The following is a 24,958-nucleotide window of genomic DNA, read 5'->3' as shown; positions in this document are numbered from 1 at the left end:
CCCGGGTTAGTGGAAACCATGACAGAAGCACAGATCCCAGATGCCGTGTGAAGACACGTATGGTAACCACCTGCCCGGGATCGCGGGGGGATGCTGACGGTGGCTTGTGTCAGGAGCTAACCAAAGCCTTGCCCGCTCCTGCAGCACTCTCGGTGCCAGCCAGGGCGAGCGGGCGGCCCGCGGGGGACACACGCCAGCCCCGCGGGGGACACACGCCAGCCCCGCGGGGGACACACGCCAGCCCCGCCGGGGACACACGCCAGCCCCGCCGGGGACACACGCCTCGCTCGGCCGGCCCAGCGCGCCCCGGCCGCCGCGGCGGGGGAAGGCGGTGGATCCCGCCCCCGGTGCGGTGACGACGGCCCGGGTCCCGCCCCACCCTCCCCCTCTATAAAAGCACTGCCGGCGACGGCTCCTTCTTCTCGTCCTGTGTCTCCGCTCGCCCGCTTGCAGCTCGTCGGCCGCGCTCCCGTCTCCGCTCGCCGCTACCGCAGCCCCCGGCCCGCTCCGGTTCTGTCTCTCTTCGCCTGTGCCCTCTGGTCCCAGCGCTGCGCTGCGCTTTCCCCGCCGGCCGCCCCCGCAGCCTATGGCCCTGGAAGGCGCCGTTGCCGCCGCCTGTATTTCTGCTGTAGGTTCCCACATCCCTCTTTAAAAATTCCGCCTAAAAAGAGAAGACGATTTACCAAATCTTTCGGGCCGTTATCTCACGTGAGTACCGGAGCGGGAGTCCTGGGGCTCTCGCCGCCCGTGGGGGAGGTGGTGGGAGTGAGGGAGGGGAGCAGTGGCGACGCCCACCCCAAGCTCCGAACCGGGCCGGGGCGCCCGTGGTCACCGGCGGCGGGTGGCAGCGTTAGGGGCTTCCCTCTGCCCGGGGCCTGGGGCTCGGGGCAGTGCAGGGAGGGACGGACGGACAACGGTGGTCATGGTGCCCGGAAAGGGCGGAGGGGCAGCCGGCGGGCAGTACCGTGGCGGTGACTGCCGGGCAGGTTTGCGGATGGGGCCAGTTCCTCCCGCTGCCCTTTCTCCGCTCGGCGGCGTGGGGCGAGACCGGCTGCCACCGGCAGCGGCAGATGGAGAGCGGCGGAATGAGTCAGAGCCGGAGCTCGCCTGTCCCCCGGCGCGCCGGGCGGCGCGGGCCGCAGTGCGGGGGCCGGGCGGGCGGGCAGCGGGACCCCCGCACCCGGCAGGGCGGCGGCGGCGGCGGGCGGAGGGTCAACGGCCGCCGCGCTAACATGGCGGACAGCGCTGCGTGCGAGCGGTGACGGGGCGGGAGCGGAGGCCGGGCACCGGGGCGAACGCTGCGGCGGTGCCGCGGGTCCCCTTCTCCCGCAGTCCTCGGGACGCGGAACGGCGGCGAGGCCGCCGGCTTCGCGGCCAGCGGGGGCTCGGCGGCCGCCCTAACATGGCGGATTCCTGCGGAGGGGGGCTGTACGGTGTCTTCCCCCTCGCAGCCGGGGCAGTGCCCGCGGCTGGAGCCCCGCGCCCACCGGGCGCTGCTGCCTCTCGTACGGCGCCCCTGCCTGGGACCGGGGGCCGAGGGGCGTCCTCGCCTGGATCCCGCAGGGCGAGGGGCTGCCCAATGTCCTGTGGCAGCAGCCTGGGCTGGCAGTACGGGCTGCGGCGCGGGTGCTGCGGGGTCCCATTGCACGTGTGACCCACACGCCATAAGCTCCCCTAGCCCCCGGGGACAGCCGTGTGTGACAGGCTCCAGGGCTGGGCAGCCTGACGGGGGCAGAGGCAGGAGAAGTGCTGGTGGCATGGCCGCGACGTCTCGCCTGCTTCTCAGGGGCCATGTTGTGCTTCTGTGAGCGTGATTATCCATCCGGGCTCCCGCTGCCATGCTCCACTTTTCCCCTCACCTGAGCTGCCTGCACGAGGCCTCCTCACCTGTCCCCTCGGCATGGTCGGCAAGGGCCGCGCCGAGGAGCAGGGCGGCAGCGCCGGCTGTCAGAGCAACGCACGGCTTGTGAGGCCATTGCACGAGTGACGCTTTCCGGGACTGCCCTCACGCAGTGGGGTCACCCGGCATGTGGAAAGGGAGCCCTTCCCTCCCGTTAGCAGTTCCTCTCCTTCGCCCGGGGAGTAGTTCTCTGGTCATTTCTAGGGTGCACCCTTTACCCTTCCCCTTGGTCAGACCCATAGCGTAGCAGGTTTGGTGCCGCTGGTCCTTTTGGAGCTCTCTTGGTTGAGCTCAACTTTCTTGTCTTGGCTGCCTCTGCCAATGTATTGTGGTCCATTTGGCTGCTGGTGTGGCTTTTGGAAAGCATGGAGAAGAGCTTCTGGTTCCTGCTCAGCTGATAGCTGAATTCTGTGTGTAAAGTGTGTGTATCTGAATGTTGCGGTAGTGTTTGCATGTCGGCTGCAGTGCCGTTCCCTGTGTGGTAGGAGCTCAGCAGAGTTACAGTGGTGGGAGATCAGTGAGGTGTCTGTCTGTCTGTTCCTGGTGGTAGGGGAGCTGAAGGCACGGTGACCGAGCGGGCTCACTGTGTGTAAGTGGGACAGTGCGAGTGCAGGATCGTGGTGTGGCTGAAGAGGATGCTGGTACGGCTGGGCACTAGACAGCACTGCAGATCTCTTCCCGTCATCAGTCTGAGCCCATGAAGATGCCTGTGTGTGCTGGGGGTTACCTGGTTGTGGTGAAAAGGGAAGAAAGTGAGCCTAAACCTTTTGAGCCTTTCTGAAGTGCATCTCCTGCAGTACAAAATCCAGCACAGCTGCCTTGTGCCTGGAGGCAGGAGAAGCACTGCGTTTCAGACCTCTGCAGCAGTCTCCGGTGACTAACCAGGATACAATTGTGTAGTCCCAGTCGGTTACAGCCACCCTGAATGAAAACACGGTGTGAAGGCCAATAAAACAGCGTAGAAATGCCTACCATCTAGTCAGATGCGTGATTGGGTCTCTTGTGTGCGAGTGGGTTGGGGGGTGGTCCTGCCCTGCTTCTTCTGCCCTCCCCGGCTGCCGGATTTTTGTCTCTGAAGACGCTGCACTTGCCCATTATTCTTCCTTGGATAAACGTGGGAGGCAGTGGTGCTGGGGGGGAGGTGGGGGTTGTGAATAATGGTGATGGTAGGAGGGGTTTGTTCCAGTCTGGACTGGTCCAGTCTAGTTCTTTCCTTCCTGTCACCGTGTGAACAATGCTGCTGCTGCTGTGGCTGATGCCTGTGACAAGGCAGCCCCTTCCCCGTGTGCCTCTGGCTCTGGGAGCTCCCTTCTCTGCCTCTGGCCTGCTCTCCCCATGCCTCCTGCTGGGCATTGAGCTCCAGGGAAAGGCTGTTAAACCCCAGAAAAAGGAGGGTCTTTGGGAGGGGGAGGGTGTTGTTTGGTGGTGAGCAGCTGTGGGAATGTTTCTCCTGTGGGCACAGTTTTACTGGAGGCAGCATTACTGCCTTTCAGCACTGCAGCCAGCCCCTGGAGCCGCACAGCTTGTGCCTCTCACTGCTCCCTGGAAGGCTGCTGCAGGTGTGTGATTGCAGCAGTGCTGCTGGAAATGATTCCATCTCTCCAAATTAAAGGGGAGACAGATTGCTCTGGAGGAGAATTAAGACTGTCCCTTCCTAGAAGCGAGGCTTAATAGTGTAGTGTGCTAATTTAGGTATAATGGTAGATTTCAGCTCTAGATGCTGTTGATGTAGCACAGGAGCAAGAGTGTGGTTCATGGGAGAGCTCCTCAGGGACTTGTGCTTCCTTCAGGACCTGTTCCCTGCCCTTCGATCCCTTTGCCACAATATCCTCTCCCTGCTCTGGAAGAGGCTTACTGTAACTCAAAAATACCTACGTTTTTCTGTGAACCAGGGTAACTTTGGTGCCTTTGAGTCTGCCACTTGGTGTAAAATGTGCAAGGTCATTGTAATTCTAGATTTTTAGGGTTTGGTTAATGGATATTTTAGCTCAAGCCACTAAAGGGTCACTTCTCAGAAACAGATGCAGTGGTTTACTTTTTTTTAAGAAAATTGATTGATTCCTGGTTTTGTAGGCCCCATCACACGTGGGGAGCTGAGGGGGGCCAGTGAGCTGGAAAAAGCCCAGCCCTGCTGGGCACTTACAGGTCTTGCTGCAGGAATGCAGGTGTTCTGACCAAACTGTGTGCTGTGGACAGCTGGGGGGTGATTTGGGTCCTCAGGTGAGTTGTGACTGTTGTTGCCTGAGCTGGAGTCAAACTTCAGGAACCTGCTAGTAGAGTATATACCAACAGATGGGAGATAAACAATGCATATAGGTGCCACTTGAATATTAAAAGGCAGAGCTACCTTGCTGACTATTCCCACAACTAAAAGCTCGCTGCTTAGCAAAGAATACTTTTATACCTACTTTAAGACTCTTAAACAAGGAATGGTTCATTTTGGTTGATAACGTGCAATTTTTGTTAAACTGGCTTTGCCCATATGGGTTATGGACATCTAATACACTTCTACTTAAAGTGGTAGCCCAGCTTTGCCACTTGACAGCAAAATCCCTTTCTGGTGGTTAAAATAGACTAAAATGACTGCAATTGGAAAGAATCAAATTATTCTGTTTTCCTCTGAATGTTTAGAAGTGGCAGAGCTGCACAAAATAGCAGTCAGACTATTTTATATATGTTTGTGTAGATCCTTTACATAAATAATTCTCATTTAAAAGAAGTTCTGAAAGACAGTTAGATCTTGGCACAGCTCAAAGTTTACTGTTGCTACAGAAAATTGTTGGGTTTCATTTCTGCTCCACAGGAATTTTCACTGTAAACTTTCCTCCTTGGGACATGGGAGAATATTTATGGGCATAATATTGCAGGTGATATTTGGCTGAAGCATTGCATTTTAAGTTTTGCAGTGAACGTCATGTGCTCTACCTAGAAGCACTTGTGTTTAATGACTTGTTTGGCTAGAAAGGTAAACTTAATTCGTGTCCTGGAAAATTTGTATGAATTCCTGAGTATAATCAGAACAGCAGTAGGAAGTAGTGTAACTACCAGTTAATTTTAAATGTTGGCAACACCTTCCTTTTGTGAAACTGTTGTGTGCAGAACTAAATGTAACTGACTTCTTGCTTTAGTGAAAGAAAAGGATAAGGTTAAATGTAATAAATATACATTAATTCTAGCTGGCAAAATTCTGTAATATCTCAGTTTTGAAGCACTGAGGTTTGGTTTTAATGTTGCATGCTAGTAAATGCTAATTTATGTAGTAAAGCTGCAGGGATTGCTCTCTGGGAGTTGCTGTGAAACAGTTACCCTCGAGTTGCATTGCCTCTGTGTGTTAGGCAGTACTTTATGCAGTGTACTGGTTTAGTTTTCCAATAGCAAGAATAAGTGGGAAAGTATATTCCAGGAGTTTAACTAATGGTTGTGAAGATGACCTTTTGTGTTAGGTGATTCCTAGAAGTCAGGCTTTTGTAGTCAGCCCATGTATTATTACTTAAATAATGGAAGTAGCAAAGGTTAATTTTCACAATAGGTTGGTATGTTTCATGCCACATATCGCAGCAAATTTGTAGAAACTTTGTTGTATGTTGGGTTTACATGTGACCAGTTTGGTAGTGTTTTTAATTCCATGAAAATTATTGTTGCTTTTAAGAGGAGTAACTTCTCAACAGCCTAATAAATGTTTCCTTGACTGCTTTTACGCCCATTGTTCTGTTTGTGTGATTGCTTTGCCTTGAGTAAGCTAGCCTTGTACTTTAAAATGCTGCTTTGGTGATGTGTGTGATAGCCTTTAAGGGCCAGCTGAAATGTTTCCTCATTCCTCAAGGCAAGCATAAGTTTCTTTGTTTTTACTGTCTTGCTCATTTCTGGATTTGTCTTTGTGGTGTTCAGTTTCACTATATAAAGCACTATTTTTCACCCACATAGCTTTTTCACCCACGTGCCGTGTTCGTTCACAGCAGAGGGAGAAGGAACATGGCAAGGGAATTCTAAAATAGAAAGGAAGTGGGGAGGGGAAGAATGCAGTGGTTACAGGGTTAAAAACACTTCTGGGAGAGTAGTCCAGTGTTAAGGCATACTACCTTACAGCAGGATCATGTAAAGATCTTTGCCATTAGTTTTGAAAATCTTCTCATTCGGACTGTGAAAGATAAGTAGAGTAAGCAGTCTCGTGTTTTAGCAGTTCTTTGTACATCTGATCTGACTTGTTCTGGTCAGAGTTTATATTAACTCTTGAAAACTGGGTGTTTGATGTAATTATGAACTTTCATGGTGGAGTGTTGCAAGCCTTTTTAAAAGCACTGCTGAAAAGGCATTTGTTACATGTTTTATGATAAAGCTGTTATTTTGTTCTGGCTATGAATTTTACTTTTGTGTGCATTTGTCTCCCTACAGGGCAAAATCTCTGATCAAGTTTACAACTATCCAGAGGGCTTAGGAGAAGTGCTTTATAGAGAGCAGTTCGACTTCAACGCTGAGCCACCTTGGGAACCTAGCTGATGATAGTAGGGTTCCATCTCCTAACTTGTCCATGTAAGTCTCTCTTCATCTGCATGCAGGAAGATAAGCACTTGCAAAAATACAGCTTGATTTTTGATAAGCAAGGTCTGGATGTAGATTAACAAAATTGCATAGGACTTACAGGATGGTGAGGGGGACTAAACTAAACATTTTACTCACCTAACATGTTTCTCAGTACAATTATCTGACGAAATTCTGCAGTAAACTTGGTAAATAAAGCTACTTTTCTGAATTAGGGGTATTGGCTGCAGAAATCCTGAAATAAAATGCTGTAACTTTAGTCTCTCAGTGATAATTCTGAAGTCAGGAATTGGACTGCAATTAACTGTTAACATCAAATCATGACTTGCTGAGTACGGTATCGTTGTAGAGTAGTTTATACTGAAATAGTTAAGATTTGCTATTGTAAACAGTAACTAAGGCTGATCATGAAGGGTGTGCCTTCCCAAATGCCCGTCTCCATTATTTGTTAATTGCTATCCATTTCCACAAATAGTTGTAGTGGGGTTACAGTAGAATGTGGAATTTAATGTTAGAAGGAAAATGTGTACCAATTATAAATGCCTTTATATTTTGAAGTGGCAGATAGGTATTAAAGAAAAACAAGACCATGATAATGGAAAACAAATGAATGCATTTAGCTGATCTTAAGGAGCACAGAAAACTGAAATGTATGTGGTTATCATGTTCTGTTAACTTAGTGTTATGTGGTTTTTAACAATAGTCTTAACTCAGATATTACAAATGCATTCATACAGTATTTGTACAGTATTACTTTTTTCCTGTCTAGCTGAAGGCGGTTTTGTTTGGCTTACTACCTATAAATTATGGAACGCTTTTTAATGTAGAACTTGCAAATGGTTAAGTACATCTTACTGAGCCAGGTACTTTTTAAAGACCACAAAGATTCCAAATGCCAGTTGTGTTAGCATGCATCCTAATAAGGTACTTAATGTAGATAAACTCGTTCTTTGAAAATACCACAATTGCTGAGGCACAGGATGAGCTTGGTTTATCCTGACTTCTGGCTATATCTCCGGAGGTTATGTTCTTTGTTTTGTTTGAAACTTACTGAATTAACTGCATATATCTGGTTCTTTGTAGTTGAATATTCTAGTCAAGTGAATTCAGTTAACACTGAGAATTTTCTGAATATCACTGTTATGTTTAAGGTGTGGTTTTTATAAGCAAAATAGCTGAGAAAAATGCTTCTCCTGTTCAGTTTAAGTTTTGGTTTGCTCTTCTATGTGGCTAGAACTCTTGCATGACATTTTGCACTTGAACAGAATAAAGTAATAAAAAGCTAGGAAAGGCAAAAGAATTGTTAAAAAGGAGTGAATAAAGTATACAATCTTAAGGTACTATACATGCATCTTAATTTCTAAAGCTGAAGAGAATTTTGGCTGTGATGCAAGTTCTTACTCTTGAGGTGAAGGCTGATCTGGTACCTTCTTTGAGATATACCTTCTCTAACTGGTAGATTCCTGTGCTGTGACAAATGATATGAGGCATAAGTTGCCCTAGAATGGAAATGCCACTGGATTTGCTTTATTTGCAGCTGAATGTTCAGATGATGTGTATTTATTTTGAGGTTGGATCTATTACATGTTCAATAATAATGTATTGTACACAAGTAGAAGTACTTCTGTATTGAATCTAGTGGTGATGTAGGTAGCAGTGGTGTTTGCCAGGGAATCTGTACCTGTTTTGGTGTGCTGAAGCACAAGTCATTGCCTCAAGTGCAGCTAAGATGCGAGTTAGAGAGCTAATTGGTACTTTGAGTCTTGTTCAATTTGCAAAATGATTTAATGGGAAAAAGGTCAAGTGAGCCTTTAAATATAACTGTAATGTTATATGTTAATGTTCCAGTGGAACTAAAACAAAAATCTTTTGTCCGAAGGTGTACTTACATTTCCATTAAACTCACTTCCTTTTTATCATTTTTTCCATCTCACTTTTTTCTTGTGTTACACTGGCAGGGAAAGACTTGGGGCTTAGTTCTGTCTGCTCTTCAAGCTCTCACTCCCTGAGCAGTCCAGCAGCTGTGGCCTGAAGTCTTGTTCCTTTAAAGTCTTTTCTCTGTATTACCCCATCTGGTTGGTCAGAAATGATGGGAATCAGCAATGGATCTCTATGTATTAGCAAGCCCTGTCTATGCCAAGTGGAAGCAGTAGCTATCTGGACTGGCTAACTTTGCAAGCCTTCATGCCTTAGTGCAGATGGAGCTGGTGGCAGTCAGGGAACAGGAGGGCTGGGAGTTGGGAGTCAGAGGGGACAGGGGGAGGCCAAATACTAACACTGAGCAAATGAGGAGATGGAATAGGGAAGGGACTGTTTGCACTGTTGTAAAAGAGAAGTGCTGGTCTGCTACCACGGAAGTATATGTGCACTTAGAAGAGTAGCCATTCTTTTGGAAGCTGTGAGCTTATTTGGTCTGAACAGTGTGTTCAAACTTCAAGAATGCAGAAGGTTTTTGTTCCTGTACAAGATGCTGGATGGGCCATTGTTTTTTCCTATCCCGGTTGCTTGCTTCAGCAGAATTGTTCTTTCTACATTGCTCACTTAACTGTGTGGAATGCTGCTGAGAGAATAGAATAGGCTGCAAGTTACCTAAGCTGTACAGGTACACTACTTATGGCCTTCAGTGGATTTGTGCTGAGAGGTAACTTGAGTAATGCAAAAAAAGACATCTGTTTCAGTATTTCCATCAGCTGGTTAGTGGCTGCACTCAGCTAACTGAATTACAGGAATGCAAGTTGGTGAAATGGCGTCTTGGAATTTTTTTTAAAAGATACTCCAATTATAAGTAGGTATTCCCTGCAGTAAAAGCAGAGGATTCATGTATAGTGAGTATATATATAAAATATATATACTTTTCTAGTATACCTGTTCTGTACTGAATTGCTGGTGTCAGTGACAAAATGTTTCTTTTTGATTTGTTACCCCTGAAGAACCAGTATTGCAAGGAATGAGAGAATAATTTGCCCTTTATGATTTTTGTATCAGCATAATTGTTATAGGTCATAAATACTTTTGTTTAATAAGATGTGGTTGAAAGACATTATTTGGAGCCCATTTCATTTGCCAATACTTTTTTTGCAGAGGAAGTTTTTTATGAAAGACCCAAACCTATAGGTGGGGGTTTTTAAGTTATTTTCTTAGGCCAAACAATACATAGTTTAGACAATGTAAAGAAAAGAAATGAAAACTGTGTGTGTTATGGGTGCTTACATGTGACAAGCATGTGTTTAGACTCTGTTCAGAGAATTTTCATTTTCTTTTATTCCAGATGTCTGCAGTAATTGCAGTGTTTAAATATGTACACTTTTATCTTAGAGTTCTTCATCTGGGAAGTCATTGTGTTAAAGAGCCCGAGGATGTAATGCTTACTTCAAAGAAAGCAATTACATGCCTATGTAGAAGTCTCATACCACTTGACAGCTTTTGTTTGACTTAAAATATATGTCCTGGAGCATTGTGCAGACTAACATTTCAGGTGTGAAAATGGGTGGTGTTACCACACCAAGTCTGTCAAATAATGACTTGCAGCAAGTCAGCATTTCCAGCAAGGAGTGAGCTTTGCACTCTAATGAGTTCTGACTCATCTTACAGACATCAAAAAAAGTCCTAAACCATCATTTAGATTTCCTTCTGAAAATTTTATCATTGATTCTCCTCCCCCCATCAGGAATGAACCATTCAGGACAGAATAAGGTGACAGCAGAGTCCCAAATCCTAATCTTTAACCCCTTAAGAATTGTTTCTCTAGCCACTGTCTTGTAGTGGTGCTGTAGCAGTGCTTCTAGGAATTTGTTTTTTCCTTGTAGAATATCCTTCCTATCAAGACTGAAGAGATGTAATTTATTCCAAAAAGGGGAAATAGGACAGTAGTCAAACAAACATTAGTTTTTTTTCTACTAGATTTATTTTGTTAAATGGAAAAGCTTCCATGTCTTGGATGTGCTTAGAGAAAGCAATCACTGTTCAGCATCCTGGGAAAGGTTATATCAGGTTGTTTAGGGTTTGTTGCAATTTGTCATTGAATCTGTTCTAGCTTATATTCCTTTTGGTACCTGCCTTTTGACCATAAGATGGTTTTTGATGAATGAGCAAGAGACAAGTCTTGTTTAGGAAATAATCTTTATCAAAACTAACTTACTAGATAATTTTTCTTTTTGTTCGTGGTAGCTTTGGGAGGTGGTAGTAAAGAGTCCTCCCTCTGTGCTTTACTTGAACTGAGTCTCCCCAAAATTAAAGGGGCAGCTTTTCAAGGAAATTGTACTTCTACACCATCTGTCTGAAAGCTGTAGACACCACAGTCATTAACTATGGGGGAAAAAAAGCCTTTCTTTTAAGACTACAAGACAACTAGCTTAAATCTACCCCACTGTAACTCAGATGAACATCCACACTCAGAGGCGAAGTGTGCAGTTGGTTAGATTGGGCTGCTTCATTTGAATGCAAGGTACATGCAATTACCTGTGTGTGTCTGGTGAGGCTAAAAACCATTCAGGGCTGTGACTGGTTCCAGTGGGTGTGCTGAGACCTTCCAGTGGGGTAGATCTGGGCTGGAAGGGACTCTTGACTGTCTGCAAGCTTTAGAGTGTAGGAAGTGGCTAGTAGCATGAAAAAAAAAACCTAACCAACATCTAAAAATCTAGCTAAATAGTACCCTTATATACACAGTAATTCCTTAAGAAAATTTCAGTGAAAAGCTGATGCCAGCATTTCTTTCTTGGGGGGGAAAAAGATAACTCAGCCTTTTTGTTCCTCTGCCTCTGAAAACCATGGGTATTTTATGAAGATGACTGTGGTGTTCATCGTTGTTGGACTGATTCTAAGGCAAACTTAGTTCACAAGCTTCTTTTGTTTAGTGGTGGTATTTTTTTTAAGGATTTTTAGCTCTTAGTCTCATACTGAGATATGACTGACTAAAGACTTTTCTGGTTATTATAGTCTACCACCTAGTCATTGTTTTTATAACTCATTAAATCCTTACATCAATGTGATAATTATCTTGCTCTTCTGTGATTGTTTTGGATCTTCAGGATTCCCTTAAATAATCATAGGATTCACTCTGTATGTGTGAGACAACTATTTCTTACCCGGTGTACTTGTCTTCATTGTTCTGCTTCTGAACAGAACTGAATATTCTTGCTGCCACTGACTTAGCTCACCTGGCAGTAAATTCCTCTTGTAACAAACATAGGGGGCATGTTTGAGTTGTGCAGAAAGCATATAAAAGCCCTGCTGGCTCCTTTCCCATTATTTGGCATAATGACAAGCAGGAGCAACTGCTGCTTAGTCCTGGTAGGTTAAACTACAGCAAAGTAACTTTGTTCATATTGTTGACAACATTAACCAAACCTATGTTGCAAATTGTGTATTTTTTTTTCACTGTATGGAGGTGGTGGATGAAACATGAGACTGAGTTAATACCATGGCCCTGTGATGATTTGAAGTCAAAATTATCTTAATTTTTATAGTCCTAATGAAGTATTTTTGGCTTTCAGCTGTAATGTTTGCGGTTTCTATAAACACTTTCAATTAGAAAAATAATTCTGTTATTGTAGATATAAGTGCAGGTGGCTTTAGAAAACAACTGTCACTTTTTTTTTTCCAAGTACTATGCAGCTTCTGTTGATATTTAAAAAAGTCTTAGGTCTTCATTTAGAGAAGGAATCTATTTAGTTAGCTGGTTTTAATCAATCTTGTGTTAGTCATAAAGATGACAGTTGAAACAAAAATGTGGTCAGTGGGTTGATGTAAGCTAATAAGCTGCTTTTAAACAAGACCCACAACTAATGGAATGTAAACTGCAGATTGTTCTATTCATCAAGTAAAGCAAATGAAGGTATATAGTCAGCTGTTGGTAATTTTCTGCTGTCTGCTGACTTTTACTTGTGATTAAATAGTCAATCTGCATTCTAAGACTATATTTAACAGTGTTTTCAGTGTTTGGACTTTGCTGATTTAGGATGTCTTTTGGAAAACACTGTATAAGCTACTAACTACTAAGCTAATTTGCAGTGAAGATCTGAGAATAAGCAAGATGCAAATAAAGTTAGACTGTAACTGTTACTTTATTTTAATGACAATTCTTCTTGCTAAGATTATGACTTTGAAAATTACTTCTAGCCTAGTGGCTTCTTTATATTAACCTCTGTTGCAATTAACCTTTTTAAGTGTTGTAGGTAATGTTATGAACAGAACAACAAAATCTCTGATAAATGCAGTGGACATAAATTAGCATCAAAAGAACTAGAACATTAGCATGAATCTCACTGCTAACATTTAATCAATAAGCTGCAAGTTTTCCATAACAATTTTAGGAATGCTCTATTACAGGCAGTCTTCCAGTTGCACACTTGAATGCTAGCATTGCTTAAGATGCTCTACTTGAGAAGAACTGCGCTGAGGTATTTGTACAATTATGCTGCCCTTGCAGTATTTTCATAGTTTGCATAAACTCAGTGCAGATCAGTGTGCATACAGTCTGGAATTCTTCTCAAGAACAGCCTAGCATCAGTTGTTTCTGGAAGTCAGATTTAAAGTACCCAGCTTCTGTTTTATTCCTGGCTTCAGTAGAATTGTTCTATCCATATCTCTGACAAATGTAGGGTGAGCAGAGTAGAAACATCTTTGGTCTTTGTGGATGGTGTGTTAGTGTTTGTAGGACATCAGGTGTAGAAAGCTGATTTTTAAACAGCAGCAAGGTATGCTTTGTGCCTCTTTCTCCATTGACACATTTTCTTTCTACAGTTTGTTGCATAATTTAAGGACCCGGATATAAGGCTTGGAAGCCCATCCCTTGTGTTTCTTGGTTTATGACTGTCGGCTTTGTGGAATACGGCTGAGATGAAAGGATTTCTTGAGGATGCAAATTACTCCATTGGTCTGTTGGATGAAGGAGCAACTCTTGCAGATGTTATTGACAACTGTATTTATGAACATACTCATGTAAGTTTGCTTTCCAGATCTTTTGATTTAGTTCCCTAAGTCTTCAAATGAGGTCAAAGTATTTTAGAGCTGATAAGCTGACAGCAACAGAGAAACAGTCAGCTAAGCCTCACTCACCTTATTTATAAAGTAGTTTCCTCTTCTAATTCTGCTTCTTTGCTGTTTTCTTGCTTTGGGCAGAATTCTGTTGGGGAAGTTTGGTCATCAGCTCTTACTAGCCTGAGTGTGACTATCAAGAAAGTAGTCTGGCTGATGTAATTAAGTACAGGTTCCCATCTCATTGTTTGAAGAGGTTTTATTAGAAATGGGGCACCTGAAATTATGCAAGTGGATATATTCAGTTAGAATGTTTTTGTTATTTCCCTGAAAATACAGCAGAGTTCTGACAAATGTCTATGCTGAGCCTGTTTAAAGCCATGTTTAAATTTTCTGTGGGCCATCATGATTAATATTCATACATCTTCCTGTTACCCTTCTCCCCACTGGAAACTCTGGTACAAGCACATTGTGAGGTGCTGTCTTTCAAGCAAAACTGATGTAAAAGTAGCTGAAGTTTAGCAGCCAACTGGAAAGAAAGTTGAATAATTCTGTGTATACAGTAGTCATTTTTTGAATAAGGCTTCATCATCTCTTAAGAGGAGGCAGGAAGATGTAGACAAAATTGTAGAAAGAGCAAACTTTAAAAAAAATTCATTAAGCAAATCCTGTGTTCTTCATATGCCATACTGGGAGTTGCTTACTTTTCACTTGGTTTATCAGAACTAATATTCATGTGCAAGTGGTCAGCTATAGTACAGCAAATAGCTAAATTCCATGGCCTTCTGAACTCAGGTGTAGGATTCCCAAATCCTGATTCCTAATATTCTTTTTCTGTCTAGCAAATAAATAGGTAAACTACTGGCAACATGTCATGTCTCCAACCACTGGCTGGCTCACAGAGGATAGCTGCCTCCTGCTGCTTTCATTTACTCCTTTAGCTCAAGGGGTAGAGGCCTGTGCCATGGATCTAAAGCTCCAGATCCCATTCCTGCTGGTGACCCGTACAGGGGGTCAGTATGCTTCCACCCGATGGAATTTCTATTTGTGTTTTTTAAACAGAAATAAAGACTTTGTATAAAATAAGCCACAACATGTAGAGTTTCATATCTGCAAAAGTCAAGTACTAGAATTAACATTTGATGTACAGTCTCGATTCAGATCCATCATGTACTTTGTGATGGTCTTTGATTTACATTAGGTCATTCACCTACAGTACTTTTACTGAGTGCACATTATCAACAAGTCTGGAAAAATCTGTTTGCAGTTTGATCCACTACACTTGCATCATGAGCTGATAGTGAGAAAGATGTGCAGAACTTAAGAGTTCCAGAAAAGTCTGTGCATTTTCTTAAAGGTTATGTACTTGATTCTGTCACCTTTAACATGGAGTCGAGTTTTAAAAATTCCTTTTGAACTTCATTCTCCACAAGATGTGGAGAACAGTCTCAAACTTGACTTCCTGAACTAAAATACCATCAGACAGATTTTCAGTAAAACAAGCTATTAGATGTTAAAATAATGTTAGTGCACTGGATTTTATTCCTTGTATAATAAGATATAAATTACATTGAGACTGTGGAAGCTTTCATCCCAGTGGATCTTCTTCCTATAAATAGCTGCAGACTTCTGAAAATAAAAAGTTGAAAGAAGTGTGTAACTTAATCTGTGTTTTTTGATAAAATCAGCATTTGGTATTTAAATAGAATCTTTTATTCAGGAATCTCAAAATATTGTCAATAGCATTCATAATATCTCTGAAGTGGTAGGTATTCCCTTTGGTTTTTTAAACTAGTTCAAATTGCTAGGTGAACAGAAAAACATTATTCAAGGTCAAATCTAAAAGTTAAGAGCAGGGTAAAAAAAGGTACTTAGTTTTTTAAGACTTGGGGTTGTTTGTCTTGACAGCAAACCTACAATTTCAGACATTTTATTTTCCTATTCTTCCTTTTGCAGACTGGAAAAAAGGCATTTTATGTTGGAGATCTTGGAAAGCTTGTAAGGAATAACATGCAATGGCAGAATGTGATGGCACCAATAAAGCCATTTTATCCTGTAAAATGCAATTCTACTCCAGGTGTACTCGAAATTCTGGGAACCCTTGGTGTTGGTTTTGCATGTTCCAGTAAAGTAAGTTTTTCTTGCCTGTGTGCTTTATTTTCTTTCATGTGGCTGCTGGTTTAAATTCATCTCTTTGGTGCTAAGTGCCATGATTATAAATAAAATTTGAACTGTGAATTCATTTGTAACTGGCTGTTGAAAATCTGTATTTCTGCCTTAGAAGCAGTAGACAGTTTCTGTTTAGTGTGGTAGTAGAGCACATCTAATAAAAATTCAGGAAAGATGGTGCTGTGCACTTTGTCAAACTCTGGTATGCTCCTGTTTTTCAGTCTGAAATGGCATTGGTACAAGACCTGGGCATTTCTCCTGAAAACATCATATACACAAACCCTTGCAAGCAAGCCTCTCAGATCAAGTATGCAGCAAAAGCAGGGATAAACATCATGACTTGTGACAATGATATTGAGCTGAAGAAAATTTCACGGAACCATCCAAACGCCAAGTAAGTGTCAAAATCCTGGTTTTGCTTTTAATGTGGGGGAAACTCTTTGCCTGTCTTCTGGGTAGTTTGAGTTGCAAGCAAAATACATGGCTTCTTTAGTACAAATCACTTGTATCTGTTCTTCTGTCTCCTTTGAAAGTAGCTTTTTGCATCTTTTCCTACTGAGTCTTGGCTTCCTAATACAATGGCCCTTGGTTTGGGAAAAAATCTTGGGAGAAAGTGATTTTTTTAGGGCAATCTTCATGTAAAGGTTTCAGTGCTTAAAGTTCAGAGTCTAGTATTTCATCATCTGCAAATAACATCTTCCTCCTGCTCTGTTTTGGCTTCAGTGTTATCTTCCAGGGAGTTGTGTTTGGATATTAGTGGCTCTGGCTGAGCTACCAGCCAATGACAGTGTGCATTGGATCCCACCTGGGGTTTGAGCACACTCTGCAGGTCTATTAAATACACCTACAGGTATTTCCACACAAAACAGTGGGAAGTTTTTTCACTCACTTTGATATTAGCTCAGCTCCTCTCTGTAGAAAAGTGGTCAAAGCTGATAGTCTGGCTGTTAAATATGGCAATTTTATTGCTGGCAATGTATAATGGTCTCCTGGACTGACAGGCACTCCTGTCAGTCATTTAACATCACATCCCTCACATGTGAATGCTTTAGCTTTGGGCCATGCCTTTAAGAAATATGGAGCCAGAGCCTAAGTGACTCTTACAGTGCTTTGCAGTGATTAAAGATACAGCTTTCCATAAATGTCATTGGAGAAACTGAATTCCTGATATGCTTAACAAATTCCTTGGTTCTGAAGTCATTATTAAAGTAGTGTCTTCTCCCAAAACTGTGACTTGTTTTGGTGTTTTTTTTGGGGAATGGTGGTGTTTGAGAGAGCTTTTTTGTTTGTTCAAGACTACAAGATTTAGTATTGTTGTTGCTGGTGATTATACTTCATCCTCGTGGAAGTCTGTCTGTGGTGTGCATACTGGAGAGAAATTTCTGTAAAAATTTCTGTGGCTTTTGCTTGAAAAATATCTTGATTCCCTTAAAATGCTGCTATAACAATTTGTCGGTTTAACATTGGATGTCTTTAAGGAGGGATTTTGACTAATCTTAATATGAGGTTACAAATCATAATATGGATTTGAATTTTTCTATTACATTTTAAAGAGCTTGATTTGTAACAATTTTTTGCTACAGTTAGCACATTTTTCCAAATGCTTCACAAAATATTGTCTGACTACAGATTTTTTTTTTAACAGAATTTTCACTGCTAGTGAGAAGCAGGAAACTAAATGCTCATCAGTTTTTCAAGATGAGATGGTATAAATTAACAAGGATTACAGGACAACCTGTTTGAGAACTTAGGATTTTTTGCTCTTTACGAAATGCATTTTAAACACACCATGAAACATTTGGAAAGTACTTGCAGAAGTCATGTAGATGTTAGGCCAGCTGTAGTGGCCAGGCTGAGTTCTGTTTGTTGCCTGTCCTGTAACGAGCTGTTTCACTCTGAGTTTCTTCCACTCATTTACACTCCCCATCCTGGGTAACTGCAGTGTGCTCTGCCAGTCTGCATGTAAGTCATGACACCACCTCTGTTTAGTTTACTGGATGACTGATTATTGATCTTGTGGTGGTGTGACTTTCTCAGAGGACAGCAGTTTGAGTTTGGGAGGTTTGGGGCTATGTCTCTAGAGGTTTGGGTGTGACCATGCCTTTGCCCCTCAAGTGTTACTTTAATATAGAGAAAGGTCAGCACTGGCACTGCAGTTTGCCAAACCTACCCAAAACCAGGCTTTGACCAGACAGAGGAAGATGTCCCACTGCATAAGAATGTAAGAAATGGAACTTGCTGCCCCTCTGCTCTGCAGTGTCCTGGAAGAAGGGGCAGGGAATGGACTGACCACCATACCCCCTCATCCTGAGTCCATGAGCTCAGCCAGAAGGGGAGGTTATGTGATATGGCCAAGGTGTGCTTTCAGCCTGGATGCTGAGTTTAACTAAATCTGATGCATGTCTGACTGAAGGGGAACCTCTGGGCTGGGGAGGAGTACAGAGATGGGAAAAATCATATTAGTCTTACTGATTTTATGAGGAACTATGCTTTATTAGAAGGTAACATTATTTTTTATTACAGCACTCAACAGACTCTTGCTGCTGCAAGAGTCTTAGTTGCTGCATTTCGAAATCCCTTGTCCTTGTTGGCTCCATGTTTTAGCCCCTAATTGCTAGTTTTTTCTCCGTACAGGATTGTTATTATTAGGTTGCCTTGATTCATCCATCGATGGAGCTGGAGTACTGACAACATAATCAACACACTTCTGACAATCTTCAGGCTTCACATGTGCTGATGATGTAAACCAACTGCCCCAATCATCTTCCCCTTCTCTTAGGCTCTTACTGCACATTGCCACAGAAGACATTACTGCTGGTGAGGAGATGAATATGAAGTTTGGCACCACCCTGAAGAACTGTAGGCACCTTATGGAATGTGCTAAGGAGCTGGGAGTCCAAATAATTGGTGTCAAGTGAGTAACTTCATTGTCCTCTGCTGGCTGATGTACTTAAGATGTAAAATAGAAAGTAATTTTTCTCTGGTGACACTATTTTACAAGGTTTAAAAAAAAATCAACAAAAACCCCAGACAAACAATATCACATCAATTTAGAATCATGAGCTTTTGCTTGCAAGCACAAACTAGTATGAAACAAAGTAACTATTACATACATCAAAACAATATGAAATGAAATAAATTCCCTCTGTCAGCATGAAAAGTGAGTTTAGAAGCCTCTCCTGTTCTGTAACGGTACTCTTGAACTTCTGTGGTAACAATTTGTATTTTTCCAACAATAAACATCATAACAGAAGTGCTAGTACAGCACGGGATAGGTTGGCTAGTTAGAACAAGATGAACATGGGGTCAGATGTAAGAGTTAAGGTTCTATGTCACTCTTTGATCATTTCGAGACAAAATAAGTTTTTGACTTGTAGGTGGCAGGAATGAATCCTGGAGTTCCAAGTTTGTACAGATGATCTGTGGTATTTTAATTGGAAGCTTGGTGGATGTTTTACTGTATCTGACAAAAATGCGTGCACAAGTCTGCTCTGTTTACCTTCAGCTACAAATCCATCACATGCTCATGACTGTTTTAGGAAAGCAACCAAACAAATAAATGGGTCATCAAGACAATAAAAAAATGTTAACCCAGATTTTGATGATTTAAACCAAATGTTTTCTATCTGTTTGAAAGGGATGTTAAAGCATAAGCTACAAATGTCTTAATAAATATTCCTCTTTGTATAATGTCTTAACCAACTTTTATAAAACCACGTGACTCTTGAGCATTTTTTAAAATTTAAATAATATTTAAATCCACACGTGGATTCATGCAAGTAACTTTGAAAAGTGACCTTTGCCTCAGAATGGCATTCCTTAAAGGAGTAGACTTGGAGTAAAGAACACTGTGGCTTGGGTGGTGTTTGGTCTGTCTAGAACCAGTAGACCATACTCCTTTTGAGGAAGCCCGTGGCAATGCTGGCACTTGTTTTAGCACCTCAGTGACTTAAGTGCATATGGCAGTACTTGAATCTTTTGGACAAAAGACAGGAGATTCAGGCACGTGTGGTAGGCATCAGTACTTCTCTGCAGCTTTTTCTTCTGCTACTGAAAAACAACTTTCAGCCACTTGGATAGTGAAGACTGAAAAATTCAGTAAATCTTTTGTTTCTCAAAGATGAGAATATTGTGGGACATTCTTAGGATTAAGAGGAAGACAATTCTCAAGTATAAATTCAGTGAAATAGAAGGCAGTAGTGGTCTGAGCTTTGCACAGCTGCTCTATGTTATCATTTAAGCTTGCTTTGAGACACTTGGGAATGAGTTGCTTCTGTTGCTGTTTTATATGGTGAAACAATTTGCTTGGTCTGAAATCTGCATGGTTCAGTGTATTTACTGTGTTTTTATTTCTTTCAGATTTCATGTTTCGGGCTCTTGCAAGGATCTGCAAACATACATTCATGCTCTGTCTGATGCTCGGTGTGTGTTTGACATGGCTGTAAGTAGATCTATACACACATGCAATTGCTACACTAGAGATCCATTCTATTCCAGTGATATTAACAACAACTACATTCTTTCCAAAATAAATAATTAGAAATGGAACTTTTAGTGAGGGACTAAATACTCCTTTGTGATGTGTGGTAGAGGTAAAACCAACTTTGTCCAAATTATGGTAATGAATACTGTCCCACTGACAGGCAGTAGCCTTAAATTCTATTTAAATTAGTTTCCCACTTTGGATCAAGGCTTTTTGATACTCAAATCTCAGTCCTGTAATACACAACTGATGCTTTTAGGTTACATTGAAATTGAACAATTGTATGCTGGCATCTGTTGTAGTATGAGGAGTTTGTAAATAAACAGAGAAGACTGCAAGTCTGTTTACTCTTATTGCTGCAGTGCCTTAGCTGTGGCTGATAGCATATGGGGGCAGTAAAACTGTGGATCTTGCTGATCTTTGTGCAAATTCATTGCATTGGTCTTGCCACAAAATTTGTGAAATCCTAAAACTGCCTTTTGTCAATACACCACCTGTTCAGCCAATACTGTCTGAATATAACAAAAGCCCCAAGATGGGAGTTGGTATTGCTGTGGGGCTTGCAGAGAATTGTGTAACCAGCCTCCACTGACATCCCAGTGCTTTGCTTCTAGATTTAATGGAGCTGTACTATGCCCTTACTCCCTCATTAGATGTACTCAGCTAAATAGTTTCAAAAGCTTAAATACCCAGAAAACAACCACAATGAGCAGCAACAAAATAATTTTGCATTTACTGTTGTTCATGTACTTACATTCTGCCTATGCATTTTAGGAAGAATTTGGCTTTAAGATGAACATGTTGGATATTGGTGGCGGCTTCACAGGTTCAGAACTTCAGCTGGAAGAGGTATGCAATGTGTTGGAAGTTGAAACTCTTACTTTTGAAGACGTTGAAGTGTTCAACCTTCAAACTGCAGCTTGAATTGATAGCTGAAACATAGTTAAGTTCCATGTTAGACTGTAGCTCAGGATCCCCCCAGCTGGGTTTGTATTCTTGATCATGGATAGTGTAATCCATTCTTGGAAGTGATCATGGCTTCTTTTTAATCCTGTTCATCCTGGGTGAATGCTCATTTAAGTGTGCTAGAGATTAAATTACTATCTGAAGCAGCCCTAGCAGTAATTCAAGGTTTTTCTTGACTGTTGTCCAGCTGGTGACTCTTGCATGGTTTGGGTCAGGGTGCCTTAGCATGCTTTGGATCATAAACCCTGTTGCTACTGGATGAAAATTTCCAGTATTTTGCTGTGGAACTGAAAGCTAAAGGTATTGATTTTGCTGGCCCCTGATTTGGCCTAAATGCCATCTTTAGTATGAAGTGGCATGTAAAACAGGCTACCCAGTTTACAATGTTATGTTGTCTTAAACACGGGCTCCATGAATTCAGCACAGTGAAAGTGATGTAGTGAGGAGTTAGTAACCACAATCAGGGCTTTTCTCTCAGTTCTAATGGTTCTGTTACTTGTCAAAATATCAGTAGATCTTCAAATATCTGTCCCAAGATATGAACATTAGTATTAAATAATTCTGTGTTAACATGATACTATTCAGAACTGATCATTAACAGGTCCTTTGCTCATTCTTGTGGGTTCATATGTAATTTTACATTATCTGTTGTGTTTGATGGGCACTGAAGTTGCTGGTGCAGTCATAGTGCACCACAGCTTGAACTTTGGTTGTGAAAAGAGACTGTGTGGTACTCGGACTCATGGTTCTCATCTTCAGTGTTTAGCAGAATGACCAGTTTTCTTACATGTTTTTTTTTTTTATAAATTGTGGACCTCTGGTAAAGGCATTTCTCAGAGATTGGAGGAGCAGAGTAAGCATTTGGTGTTCTGACTAGACTTGTTGCTGACTGGAAGTGTGTGTGATACATCTGTAATCTGAGTTCATTGGCCTTACCTCTGACTTCAATTTCCTAGGTTAATCACGTCATCAGGCCATTGCTGGATGTCTACTTTCCTAAAGAATCTGGTGTTAATGTGATTGCAGAGCCTGGATGTTATTATGTTTCATCTGCATTTACACTGGCAGTGAATGTCATTGCAAAGAAGACTGTTGAGTATGATAAACTTCTTCCTTCTGGAGGTAAGGGTTGGTTTTCTGTTCTGTGTTATGACTCAGTACAGGTAACTGCCCACTATTAGTTGGGATTGACTAGTTTTATCTATTTAGTTGACTAGTTTATCTATTTAGTGCATCCCCTAGTTCTTGCACTGTAATATGCCTTCTGGATTCTGACCACATGTTACCTGTATGTCTCACTTTTATGTGGCACTTCTTGTATCTTACTAGGTTAAACCTATATTGGGTGCGTCACAGATTGTGTGTTAGAAGGTTCTGTATTAGAACATAAAAAATCATGTCCCAGAGCAAGCAAGCTACTTCTCTGCTTCTCTGGATTTATATGCTTATCAGTGGTTACTACTGAAAGTATTAATTTTATTAAGCCTCTCACTATAAGTATAAAGTTATAACTGAATTTATAATCTGGTCTCATACAGATTACTCTGCTTGCAATTCTCCTATTCCAGTATATATGGAACCCCCTTGTCAGGAGAAAGCAGCTGACTTAAGTTAGATTGCAAAAGGACTACTTATGACAAAACATGCATGCAAGAAACTTCTTTTTTTCACTTCCAGTGGAGCAAACCAGGAATGATGATGAACCAGTATTTACATATTACATAAATGATGGTGTTTATGGTTCTTTTGCAAGTAAATTGTCTGAGAAACTGAATACTATCCCAGAGGTTCACAAGGTGAGTCCTTTTGTATTCTTCAGAAGTAGTCCTTTCTATCCTTGTCTATTGAATATATATTTAACACTTCATACATATATAATTGCATATTATTTATTAAATTAACCTTCTGTATATTTGAAAATTCTTATTCAGTAAACTGAACCTGAATTGCCTCAATCATTTCCATATAGAAATACAAGGAAGATGAGCCTCTGTTTGCAAGCAGCCTTTGGGGTCCATCCTGTGATGAGCTTGATCAAATTGTGGAAAACTGTCTTCTTCCCGAGTTGAGCGTTGGAGATTGGCTGATCTTTGACAATATGGGCTCTGGTACCTTGGGTGAACAGTCTGCCTTTAACGACTACCAGAGGCCACTGATTTACTACATGATGTCTTTCAGTGACTGGTAAGAAAACTATCTTGGTATTGGCAAGGTTGCTTTTGCATCCTTCAGGAGTCTACACTTATAAATTACATTCAGTGGCAAATATAGGAAAATGCTGAGTGCAAGAACATGCCTTTTTAGTCTGTGGATTTTTTTTTTTTTTTGTCCCTGTTGTCTGACTGCTGAGACTAAGCTGAGATCTGTGATAAAATGCCTACTTTGCTTTAAGGCTGACAGAGGAAAGCAGAATACCTGACTGATCTCACCTGTGAGTTCAGTGGCAGTTGTAAAGTCTTCTACTGGCTTAACAAAAGCTGTTTAATGTCAACCTTTGAGCTTTCCTAAAAAACACATGACCACTTGTGTGCAGTGTTGGCACCATCGAAGGCAGGAAGGGCAGTGATGCTCTTGTGGAGAGTGATGGAGAGTGGTAACCCATTCCTGCACCCAGGCAGGGCCTTGCCTTCCCACCCTGGGGAGTGGCAGCATTTCTGTGTGCCAGGGACTGGCACAGCTGGGCTCCCTTCTGCTGAGCCAGGGCCAAGCCACACAGGGGCAATTGGCTTCAAATGCTGTGTGGAGGCTGGTTGCTGAAGGGAAACTGAACCTGAAAACATGCTATTACATCTCTTGACCTTTTGTGCTGCAGGGATGAGATGCAAGATGCTGGAATTGCTTCAGACACATTGATGAAGAACTTCTTCTTTGTGCCTTCGTGCATTCAGCTGAGCCCGGAAGAACGCTTTTCCACTGCAGCTTAAACAGGCATTAACGCTTCCTTTAGACCTGCAGTTGCAAGTCTGTAGTTTGTCTGGTCAACATTCCAATGTGGAAGAAATGGAACAATCTTGAATTCAATTCATTCTCTTCAAAACTTGAAAAAATAGTAATAGTAATGGGGACCAGGCAAAACAAGCTACAGCTACAATTCAGTGGGGGGTGGGAGGGTTAGATAACGGTGTCCAAATTCAAAATCAAGTTCATTCAACCCCTGAGCGTTAAATATGCAACAAAATGGATGACTTAGTGGAGATGGAAACCCATCACTTGGGTTCTTCAACAGTTTACATACAAGTACACAGTTTTTATACTAAGGATTCCTGTTAGAAAAGTCTTGTAAAGTTATTGTCTTTCGCCCAGATATATCAAATGTCAGTGGGAGACCAGTGTGACTTCATTAGATGTTTTAGTGTATTTAGAATGTGTAAATTTGTGCTTTGAACTGTAGTTTAATAAATGTAAAATTGCATCATAGTATTTGTTGTATTTGACCCGTGATGTATCCCTTGTATGATTGCAATAAAACTTTGTGTAGATTTTACTGTTTTTCAGGCTAACTTTGGGAGGAGCTAGGCAGATAGCTAGGCAGATGAAGTAGATGTATATGTGATTGATTTGAGAAGCTTTCTTTTCTCAAGCCCATTGGTTCAGCTTTGTGTTAAACAGTAAAAATGTTAAGATTGATCAATCTGTATGAAGTGAAAGTCATGTAAGTTCCTGGAAGGCTAAAAGGCAATTTGTGGTGTGTTTTTAGAGCATGACCTTAGATTCAGTTCTTCACACCAACCAGCTAACCTGCACTAGGCATGGGTGTGCACGGAGAGATTGTCCCAGCTCGTGTGCATGCAGTGCCCTGAGGCAGCATGGGTTAGTCCAATTCTGCATGTTGTCACAGAACCTTTGGCTCCTTTTTTAATAGTGTTTATTTGAAAAGTCTTAACTTTGAACTTTAGCTAGTTCTGTATAGTGCTAACTCTAGGGCA

General features: G+C 42.1%; 1 protein-coding gene and 1 long non-coding RNA gene across 4 annotated transcripts in view; one reads left to right on the top strand and one right to left on the bottom strand.

Moving 5' to 3' along the window:
* Positions 1 to 395: 395 nt before the first annotated feature.
* On the top strand, positions 396 to 24,516 carry AZIN1 (antizyme inhibitor 1). Of its 2 annotated transcripts, XM_064393671.1 has the most exons (13): positions 396 to 708; positions 6,293 to 6,430; positions 13,181 to 13,378; positions 14,257 to 14,427; positions 15,371 to 15,544; positions 15,805 to 15,977; positions 18,363 to 18,497; positions 19,943 to 20,024; positions 20,841 to 20,915; positions 21,989 to 22,154; positions 22,710 to 22,828; positions 23,002 to 23,216; positions 23,845 to 24,516. In XM_064393671.1, exons 5-13 carry the CDS (start codon positions 15,425 to 15,427, stop codon positions 23,954 to 23,956), a joined length of 1,197 nt encoding a protein of 398 aa, XP_064249741.1. In that variant the 5' UTR covers positions 396 to 708; positions 6,293 to 6,430; positions 13,181 to 13,378; positions 14,257 to 14,427; positions 15,371 to 15,424; the 3' UTR covers positions 23,957 to 24,516. The 2 variants fall into 2 exon arrangements, with proteins under 2 accessions (XP_064249741.1, XP_064249735.1); XM_064393665.1 differs by lacking the exon at positions 14,257 to 14,427.
* The window catches only part of LOC135283167 (uncharacterized), a 30,089-nt gene continuing 23,529 nt past the window's right edge, over positions 18,399 to 24,958 (bottom strand). For both annotated transcript variants that reach the window (XR_010349034.1, XR_010349036.1), the window contains exons 2-3: positions 20,821 to 20,998; positions 18,399 to 18,532 (exon numbers count right to left, since the gene is read on the bottom strand). This is a non-coding gene — a long non-coding RNA (uncharacterized LOC135283167). The remainder of the gene's footprint in view (positions 18,533 to 20,820; positions 20,999 to 24,958) is intronic.

Source organism: Passer domesticus, chromosome 1 (assembly GCF_036417665.1).
Source record: "Passer domesticus isolate bPasDom1 chromosome 1, bPasDom1.hap1, whole genome shotgun sequence".
In the NCBI taxonomy this organism is placed as follows: domain Eukaryota; kingdom Metazoa; phylum Chordata; class Aves; order Passeriformes; family Passeridae; genus Passer; species Passer domesticus.
This window is presented reverse-complemented; position numbering and strand designations above follow the sequence as displayed.